We start from the raw sequence: 10,270 nt of genomic DNA, 5'->3' as shown, positions 1-10,270 counted from the left end.
GAACCACTTGAAAACATGAAAGTTGTAGGAAATTGTCTCAGCTTTTCAGATTAAAAGAGAGAGGTCATTTTGACTACTAGAAATCCAGATATGGGCCAAACACTGAACAATATTCGGGCTATAGGACAGATTCAGACTTCTTCGTTGTTGCTACAATTTGGACTTAAAAATGGTTTTTTTAAATCTTAAGCTCCTATGAAAGTTGTAAGCCTATGTCTTACCTTTCCATCTATATAAAATTAACCTAAATCCAAGATCTACAGTTCCAGATATGACCCAATTACTAAATAGTGTTCTGGTTTGGACTGCACCAGCATCTCTTTTCTAAGTTTGGCCATCTCTTTGTCCTTTCAATTTCAGTTCTTAAACTCATCAATCAATCTTTTTATTTATGTGATAGGTCAACATTTAAAATGAATATTTACTATAAATTAAAGATATGTTGTATTATTAGATATGTTAGTATAAAACATGCTTTAGTTAAGGAGTTATTGATACTTCAAGTGTAAAATGATGATATAAACCTTGATAAAAATACACTTTTAAGTACTAATAATTAAACAACGCAACAACCATTGTGTAAAGTAATGGAAAAAAATAAATTCATCAACAATAAATAATAATGAAATTGAGAAAATCAAGCGAAAAATAAAGATCAATATATCCTACAACGCAACATGGATAATTTACCTAGTCATGTTTAATAAATTCTGCTATCAAAATAAATTTGCAATAGAAAAAAATATAAAATTTATAATAGAAAGCTACACACACATAAAATTTATTGAATAATAATTATAAAAAAAACAATGTAAGGTTGCACATAACATATAAAATTTATTGAACAATAATTATACATAAAAAAAAACAATGTAAGGCTATACATAACACATAAAATTTATTGAACAATACTTAAAAAAAAAATAACTCAAGATTGCATATATGAAAATCTTATAAAAAATATTAAAAAAATTAGTCTTTATAAAATTATGAAAAAACCATAGGTGAATCATACTCACCTTTCTAAAAATTAACCACACCTAATATCATTTAAAAATAATTACAATCTAATTAAAACATAATAAAAAATATATTTGAAAAAATATACACAAATAATGCAACATAATAAAAAATGTATTTGAAAAAATATACACAAATAATACATTATTTTTTAAAAAAACAAAAACAAACCTAAGCCAAACACTTATGGGCTTGGTAAGCCAAGCCCAGCTTACCACACCTAACACTTGGCACAATGAAGCAACGATCCATGCTCGAGCTTGCAATGCCAGCCCATGCACGAGCTTTTTTTTTTATATAATGTTTTTGTCCACCTTTAATATATAAAAAAATAAGGCGTTGCGTGCTTTAACTTAGAATTCAGCCATTGTTATCGTCAGAAAAACAGGGTCAGTTATTTTTCACCAAAAAATCTCATTTTTAACCTATTTTTGACCCAAAACACCCAAAAAACACCATAGAGATCTTGTTAAACCAATCCAGGGCTACCAAAAGCCAAAAAACCCCGAAATTCACCTGGAACAAAAGTTCTTTTCAAGCTTAGATATGTTGTTTTAGGTGTTTTCAAGGAAAAAAACATCTAAATATAATCCCTCTCATCATATGAAACATTTTGACACAAAAATCAACTGTTTTGGTGGCTAGAATTTTCCCAGTGCTAACTTTCTCACTTTAGGCCAGAATCTGATGACTCCCTCTTTTTCCTCCCAACAGAAAAGGACTGAAAAAAGAGAAAAATAAAGTTAGGTACCATAATAAATTGTGTTGAAATTCAAGGGACTGGTTATTTTATACATAAAAATTTATGAGGGATTAAAATGAATGTTTTAACAAAACTTTCAACCTGCCCCCTGTGTTACCTGAGATTTTCACTTCAATCTTTTAGCTTTCAATTCAATCCTCTCCTATAAAAAAATATGCAATTGGGAGCTAATTTGAGCTTCAAAGAGTCAAATCATAAAAAATTAAATTTTAAGGATTAAAGTTGTCATAACCCATTTTTTTGGGTTATTCCTATATTCATTTCATTTTCTTAAAAAAAACTGAAACATCTCTATTTTAAATAGCACTGTTCTCCTTCTTCCCTTGTACCCTTGCATATGCAGAGGCAAGGGAAGAATAGCTTTGCTCCCCTGTATTTTTCCCACTTTCTTTCTTTCTCCTCACTTGCCCAAACCCTAACAAAACCCACGCCCTTTACCTGCCACTAGACCAAATACAGAGGGGATAAGCCCTATGAGCGGCCCTGAGATGGCTTCCTAGTGGCCACTTGGCCACCCCTTACCCTTGTGCCATGATTGGACGAGGGTAATAGACCTCTCTCCCCACTTTTTCCTTATAATTATGATAGAGAAAGAGGAATTGGTGGGAGGCGAAATAGAGGAAAAGATGAGAGAAAAGAATAGAAAACAAAAACAAAAAAAAACATACGAAAAACATAGTGAAGGTTGATGAAAAAAACAGAGGGAACCGAATGACATTTTCATGGTTGGAAAAAAAATAGAAGGGGACATCTGTTTGAGAAACAAAGGAGCTGGAAATGAAAAAGAATAAAGAAGGGAAGATTTGAGTAGAGGAAAAGAACAAAAAAACAAGAAAATAAAGGAGAAAAGAAGAAGAGTAACCTCCTTCTCTTTTGGTCTCTTTTTCTCCGCCATTGGATGCAACACCACCACCTCAAGGCATTGTCAACAACTTCACTGTCCACCTCTCGCCATGTTCTTCCCCTTGCCGGTTACACTGCAACAATCTTAAAGAATAAAGAAGAAAAAAAATGCCTCTACACATAAAGAAAAAAAAGTAGCAATGATTGGTTGCTTCATCATTGCTTGGAGCCCCCATCGGCAACATTACTAGCAATCACAGGTCAGCTCTTCTCCCTTTCCCTTTCTTCTTCTTCTTCTTTTCATTTCCTGGTTGCTCCACTGTTCACGTTGCATGTGAACAATGGAGAGTTGCTTCATTGTTCATCGGGCTAGACAACATTGGCTTAGACCAAAATGCATTGGGTCGGGTCTGACCCAGCAAAAAAAATTTAAAAATTCCAAAAATCTTTTAAAACAATATCATTTTTCATGTATTTTTTATCAATTTTGTGTAATATTGATTCTAGCAAAAAAAAAAATTAAAAATTCCAAAAATCTTTTAAAAAAATATCAATTTTCATGTATTTTTTTTATCAATTTTGTGTAATATTGATTTATATTTTTATATCGTAAAGATACAAATCTAGTATTAAAATATCTAGTTTTCTTCAAAATGTTAAAACAAAAAAAATAAAAAAATCTTGTTTACATGCATACGACAAGTCTTTTAAAGAAAAAAAAAATTATATCATATTTTTATATAAAAAAAACAATTCAAAAACATGTTTTAGCATGCATGTTGGTTTTAATAAGCAGTTTATTAAAGTTATGAGAACTTGACCAATATTTCAAAAATTTCAAAAAAAATATTTCATTTTTTTTTAATATTAAGAATTACAAACTTACACGTAAGATGTATTTCTAATTAAAAATATAGTTTTTTTATGTATAGACTTTAGAGCAGTTAATTTTTGTCCAATAAGATAAGAATCTCTCTAATGAGGAGAACTTTTTTTAAATCATAAATAAACCACTAATTGAAAATACAAACAAGACCTTAGATTTCTATCAAACAATTAAACAATGCAACTTATCTTAGGTAGGATGTATTTGGGGTGCTAATACCTTCTCTTTACGCAACCAGTTCTCGTACCTAATCTTTGATACCAGTTAGGGCTCTTAGTGACCATATTTGCCAGATAGACACAATACTTAAGAGTGGATTGATCGTCGCGACGCCGCACAAGTGTGACAAAAGTGAAAATTAAAAAAAAAATGCATTGCTCATCGTCCACCTTGAATATTTAAAAAAAAATGATGCGTCGCCTGGTTCAACCCAGAATTCACCCATTGTGATGGCTGGAAAAATAGGGTTCGTCGTTTTTCACCCAGAAATCCCATTTTCAACCCATTTTGACTAAAAACATATAGAAAACACCCTAGAGACCATGTTAAACCAATCTATGGCCACCAAAAAACAAAACCCCACCAAAACCCAAAACCTACCCTGAATAAAAATTCTTCTTGAGCTTAAATTTGTTGTTTTAGGTGTTTTCAAGGTTAAAAAAAAAAACACCTAAACACAACCCCTTTCGTCATATGAAACCTTTTAACATAAAAATCAACCATTTTAGTAGCCAGAATTTTCTCCAACAACCACCTTTTCTCTCTAGACCAGAACCCAACGACTCCCTCATTCTCTTCTAACAGAAAAGAACTAAAAAATAAAATTTAATATCAAAATATATTATCTTAAAACTCAAGGGACCGATCGTTTTATACATAAAAAACATAAAGGATTAGAATGGATGTTTTAACAGAACTTTTAACCTCCTTTTTATGTTATCCGAGATTTTTATTTCAATCCTTTAACTTTCAATTCAACCCTCTCCTTTTAAAAAATATATAATTAGAAAGGTTCAAAAATTAAATCATATAAATTAAAAATTAAAAAATTAAAGTAAATTTGGTTTTAAAATGTATTGATCGGGTCCACGATAAATTGAAAGAAAGTGTACATTAATCATAAAAGGACAATCCTTTTTAGCTTTATATATAATTTATGTAAAATGACTAAATTTACTAAGATTTTAAAAGGTAAAGTCATTAAATTTAATAAATTTATCCTGCACACCACAGCGGCCGACTAGCTTGTATGATAACAATAATAATAATAATTAAAAAAAAATTAAAAAATGTCTTCTGTCACCAACAGTGTGGTAGAAGGGATGTCTTCCCTATTTGCTATCAGAGATGTGGCGCAACCGCAGCGGCTGACTTGATAACACCCGGAAGAAACCAGCCGGAAACGATCTAACATACGGAAATTCTAAAGTCACCCGTCGAGCTCTCTCGCTTTCAGCAACCAAAAACGTTTACATATCACAGTCACAGTCGCCCCTGCGATTTTCTCAGGTCACCGGATTACCAGCCCGGTTCCCAGCCGGTAAGTTCTTTCATAATTCCCCAGCTCGTTTGCTTTCAATTTATGCTTATTCTTTCATGTATTAGGTTTTTGTTTTAATATATCCGATCCCTTTTGTTTCGGTTCCGGAAGTGTGACACACACCCACACACACACACAAAAAAAGAAGAAAGAAAAACACTCTAAACAAATAAAAAAACAGATTTCCTTTGTTTCGGTGAAATTCACTTTTGATCAGGTTGAGTCTTTTGGTTCCTAGGATTTTACCAAAATTTAACAAATTCGATGATTTAGGTCGTGTTTACCCTCAGAATTTCATTTTTTAAGTAAAAAGTAAGGAAACATTTTTATTAAATACAAAAAAAAAAAAACAAGGGACTCTATATTTTTAGCATAAAATATTAGAGGAAGCAAGGGATGGTGTTTTTCAATTTTCTAAAAAAATGGAGAATTTTCAAGAAACATGCATTTTCATTTTTAGTTAGCAAATGCATTTTCTTTAGTTTTCTGTTTCTTGGAAAAATTTTAAACTTTCCCACGAGTAATTGATTGGAGCCTAAATATTTCATCATGTTATTTTTTGTGATATTATAGATGGCTGAAGCAGGGTGTAGCAATGAGCGATTGACTAATGGTGAATTGAATGAGAAGGAAAAAGAATGGGATGATGGGACTGAAGAAAAGAAGGAATTTGTTGCTCCTGCGGTTGGGATGGAGTTTGAGTCTTATGATGATGCTTACAATTATTACAACTGTTATGCCAAGGAAGTGGGATTTCGTGTTAGGGTGAAGAACTCGTGGTTCAAGCGGAATAGTCGGGAGAAATATGGTGCAGTGCTTTGTTGCAGTAGTCAGGGTTTTAAAAGAATTAAAGATGTTAATCGCTTAAGAAAGGAAACAAGAACTGGTTGTCCTGCAATGGTAAGGATGAGGTTGGCGGACTCCAAGAGGTGGAGGGTGTTAGAGGTCATGCATGAACACAACCACTCATTAGGGGCTAAGATATACAGACCTGTTAAGAAGGTGAGTACTGGAAACAAAAGGAAGTCCCTTTCAAGTTCAGATGCTGAGGGACGTACCATTAAGTTGTATCGAGCACTTGTCATAGATTCAGAAGGTAATGGGAACTCAAGTCTGAATGCAAGAGATGTAATGAATTTTTCTGAACTTCCTGATCAACTGAACTTTAAAAGGGGTGATGCACAGGCTATTTATAACTACTTTTGTCGGATGCAGTTGACGAATCCAAACTTCTTTTATTTGATGGATCTCAATGATGAGGGGCATCTGAGAAATGTGTTCTGGGTTGATGCTAGGTCAAGGGCTTCTTGTGGTTACTTTGGTGATGTTGTTTATATTGACAACACGTATTTGTCAAGTAAATTTGAGATCCCATTGGTGGCATTTGTTGGAACGAATCACCATAGCCAGTCTGTTTTACTAGGTTGTGGCCTACTTGCAGGCGAGACAACTGAGTCTTATATTTGGTTGTTCAAGGCATGGATTACATGTATGTCAGGTTGCAGTCCACAAACTATTATTACAGACAGGTGTAGAGCTTTGCAAACTGCAATTGCAGAGGCGTTTCCAAGAGCTCATCATTGTTTTGGATTGTCGCATATCATGAAAAGAGTACCAGAAAAACTGGGAGGATTGTGCCACTATGATGCTATAAAAAAAGCGTTTATGAAAGCAGTTTATGAAACTTTGAAAGTGATTGATTTTGAAGTAGCATGGGGATTTATGGTCCAGCGATTTGGAGTTGGTGATCATGAATGGCTTCAGTCATTATATGAAGATCGTGTTCGGTGGGCTCCTGTTTATTTAAAAGACACAGTTTTTGCTGGAATGTCCGCTGCACGGCCTGGTGAGATCCTAAATCCATTTTTTGAGCGATACGTGCATAAACAAACTCCTTTAAAAGAATTTCTGGACAAGTATGAACTAGCATTACAAAAAAAGCACAAGGAAGAAACTATTGCAGATATTGAGTCCAGAAGCATAGGCCCCACTTTGAAAACCAGATGTTCATTTGAGTTGCAGCTGTCGAAGTTGTACAGCAAGGAAATATTCAAGAAGTTCCAATTTGAGGTGGAAGAAATGTATTCTTGTTTTAGCACCACACAGATACACGTTGACGGGCCGATCATTATATTTTTGGTCAAAGAGCGTGTTCTGGGTGAGAGTAGTAGGAGGGAAATTAGAGACTTTGAGGTTTTATACAACAGAAGTGCAGGAGAGGTTCGTTGCATCTGCAGTTGCTTCAACTTCTATGGGTACTTATGCCGCCATGCATTGTGTGTGCTTAACTTCAATGGAGTGGAGGAGATCCCATGTAAGTATATACTGCCACGATGGAAAAAGGATTACAAGCGCTTGTATGTTCCAGACCATAGTTCCAATGATGTTGATTCTACCGATCATATGCAATGGTTTAATCAATTGTATAGAAGTGCTTTACAAGTTGTGGAGGAAGGAGTGATTTCTCTTGAACATTACAGTGTCGCACTAGAAGCTTTTGAAGAGTCACTAAATAGGGTTCGTGAGGTAGAAGAAAAGCAAGCATAATCCCGCCATAGGAAGCTGCTGCAAATTCTCTGTAAATATAATTGCAGTCTTGTAGGGCTGTGTTAGGGTGGCAAGATTGAACTGTTGGACTTGCAATTGCAAGACTAGGGATTCTGAGTTGGGTGAGCATCTCTTTATACAAAAACAATAAGAGGAGCAGAGTCTCCAAATTCTTGTTGCCATTATCTTACTGCAGTGGAACCATAGGGTAGCTAGGTGATGGCTGATTAAATAATTTCAGTCTTCTGTGATTTTCCTCCCTCTCCATTTTGCTGAGGGTTGGCTTGTACCTGTTATTTTGTAGAGTGGTAAATACACAATATCTTCATCTCCCATCTTTGCTTCAACCCAACTGGTAAAGTCTCTAGCAACCTGTAAGGTATTTACATCATAAGCTAATTAACATTTTATTTATAAGTGACTCATTCATTGTTGCAAAATAGTGAGATTTAATTAATTTTTTTTCAATCTATATACTATATATTCTCAAGTAATGGAAATTTTCCCTTCACTTTTATTTTTTTGAGGAAAATACCTAAACTAAACAAAGAAATCTCATTTACTTTTTTCCTTAATGTTTTATATTTTATTTTTTCTTCCTTTTTCCTTCTTCTTTAGATTTTCATTCATGCATTTACTAATTCAACATCTAAAACAATGAACTATATGCATAATCTCTTTTTTATTGATTTAATTTTAAGTGAATTTGGCTTTGTATTTTCACTTATTTGAGTTGTAACTCTATTTGGTTTATTGTAGAAATACCTCAATTTAGTCCCGACCCGTGTACTCTTTTAAATTGGATCACAAATGTATCATGTTTACCAATTTGGTACCAATTGTAACTCTCAAGCAAGACCTATTAATATTCATTAATTTTCCTATCAATCTTTATTTAAAATGATGCCGTTCTATTGCATAGAATATGTACATTAGATGTAGTTAAAAAAAAATCCCATTAGTTAGAAAATATTAAGAGAAACTAACAAAAGGACTCAATTGAGAAATACAAGAAATATGTGTGGCCTAAGTGATAAGAATGTTTGCATTTATTGGAGAAAACCACCATGCTATCCTCTTGAGCTGCGGCATGCTTGCCGGCGAAACCACTGAATCATATGCATGGCTGTTGAGGGCATGGCTTACTTGCATGTTCGGACGTCCTCCGCAAGCTGTCATCACTGACCAATGTAGAACCTTGCAAACTGCTATTGCTGATGTTTCCCAAGAGCTTCTCATTGTTTTATTTTGTCACGTATCATGCAAGGAATTCCAGATACTATGGGAGAATTGTTTTATTTGAAGCAACTCAAGTATCATTGACTAGAGTAGTTCACTACTTCCTCGAGCCTGAGGGATTTGAAGCTGCTTGGGAAGAGATGACACAGCGTCATGGAATTGGGGATCATAGATGGATCCAAGCATTACACGAAGACAGGAAAAAACGGGTTCCAGCTTATTCGAAACATGGCAGGAATGTTACTGCTGCACTAAAATGAGACTGCCATCTTTAATTTCTTGAAGGACATCTCTGGATAGCCATACTTCTCTCAAAGTAATTTGGGACAATTATGATCAAAGCTCTACAGGAAAATCATCGGCTTGAATCCTTGGCTGATATGGATTCGAGAAATTCAAGTTTTATGCTAAAACATGTTACTTGGAGCTGCAGCTGTCAAAGTTGAACACAGAGAAAATCTTGAGGAGATTCATAAGGGAGGTGGAGGGCATGTTCTCCTGTTTTAGAACAAGACAAGCTTATGTTGATGGGCAGGTGATGACATATATTGTCAAAGAACAAGTTGAAATTGAAGGAAGCAAGCGGGAGACTAGGGATGTTCTTTGTGCTTGTGGATTGTCTATTAAGTAGGCATGCATTAAATGTTCCTAACCAAAATGGCTAGGAGGAGATCCCGCCGCGATATATTCTCACGCGATGGAGAAAAGATATGAAGCGTTCTTATGTTCTTGATCACAACTGCCGTGGTATCAATACTAATAGTCCAATTCACAGGTACGACCATTTGTACAAATGCTATGTGCAGGCTGCAGAGGAAGGAAGGAAATCACAAGATTGTTACTAAGCTATTGATGCGAAACCGTGGATATAAATATTCCAAACCCACAAATGAACAACCTAAAAAAATCAAAATTCAAGTTCGGAGAAAAACCTTAATCTAAAAATAATTATGTATCTAAAAACAAAAAAGTATTACAAAGAACTTTGATATATTATTTATAGCAAAACATGAACTCAAAGTATATAAAGATACCATAAAATTAGTTATATCTTGATTAATCAGTTGTTGATCTTTGTCCTAGCTAAGAACATGATTTGCCTGAATTATTCATAACAAAAGGCCCTTAAAATTTAACAACTATGAAAAACATATATAGTTCTTCTTATAAATAACCCTAAAGATAATTGATCCAAGGTCCAAAACAAAACCCAAAATAACTACAGTCCAAAACACTTGGTAAACCCTAAATAACAACTAATGGGTTATCATGAATCCAAATTAAAGTTAAAGTTTAAATTAAAACTAAAATAAATCCACAATAATGAAAATAACACAAAACTCAAATAATAAATCCAATTCTTTATTAAACAAGCTTAAATAGTATAAAATAAACAAAGTAAATACTTTAACCCTCATTTCTGTAAGTAGTT

General features: G+C 33.8%; 1 protein-coding gene and 1 pseudogene across 1 annotated transcript; both read left to right on the top strand.

Moving 5' to 3' along the window:
• The first annotated feature begins 4,800 nt into the window (after window positions 1-4,800).
• On the top strand, window positions 4,801-8,022 carry LOC105139918 (protein FAR1-RELATED SEQUENCE 6-like). The gene is made up of 2 exons (XM_011046553.1): window positions 4,801-5,052; window positions 5,626-8,022. The coding sequence occupies exon 2, from the start codon at window positions 5,626-5,628 to the stop codon at window positions 7,597-7,599; it is 1,974 nt and encodes a 657-aa protein (XP_011044855.1). The 5' UTR covers window positions 4,801-5,052; the 3' UTR covers window positions 7,600-8,022.
• Window positions 8,023-8,638: 616 nt separating this feature from the next.
• On the top strand, window positions 8,639-9,683 carry LOC105139951 (protein FAR1-RELATED SEQUENCE 6-like; annotated as a pseudogene).
• The last annotated feature ends 587 nt before the right edge of the window (window positions 9,684-10,270 follow it).

Source organism: Populus euphratica, unplaced genomic scaffold (genome assembly GCF_000495115.2).
Source record: "Populus euphratica unplaced genomic scaffold, PopEup_1.0 scaffold203.1, whole genome shotgun sequence".
NCBI classification, from domain to species: Eukaryota; Viridiplantae; Streptophyta; class Magnoliopsida; order Malpighiales; family Salicaceae; genus Populus; species Populus euphratica.
Note: the sequence above shows the minus strand (reverse complement) of the source record. Positions and strands in the feature narration are given on the sequence as shown.

Excerpts from the sequence above, each read along its gene's own strand:
- LOC105139918 (XM_011046553.1), top strand. The coding sequence starts at position 5,626 with ATGGCTGAAGCAGGGTGTAGCAATGAGCGATTGACTAATGGTGAATTG.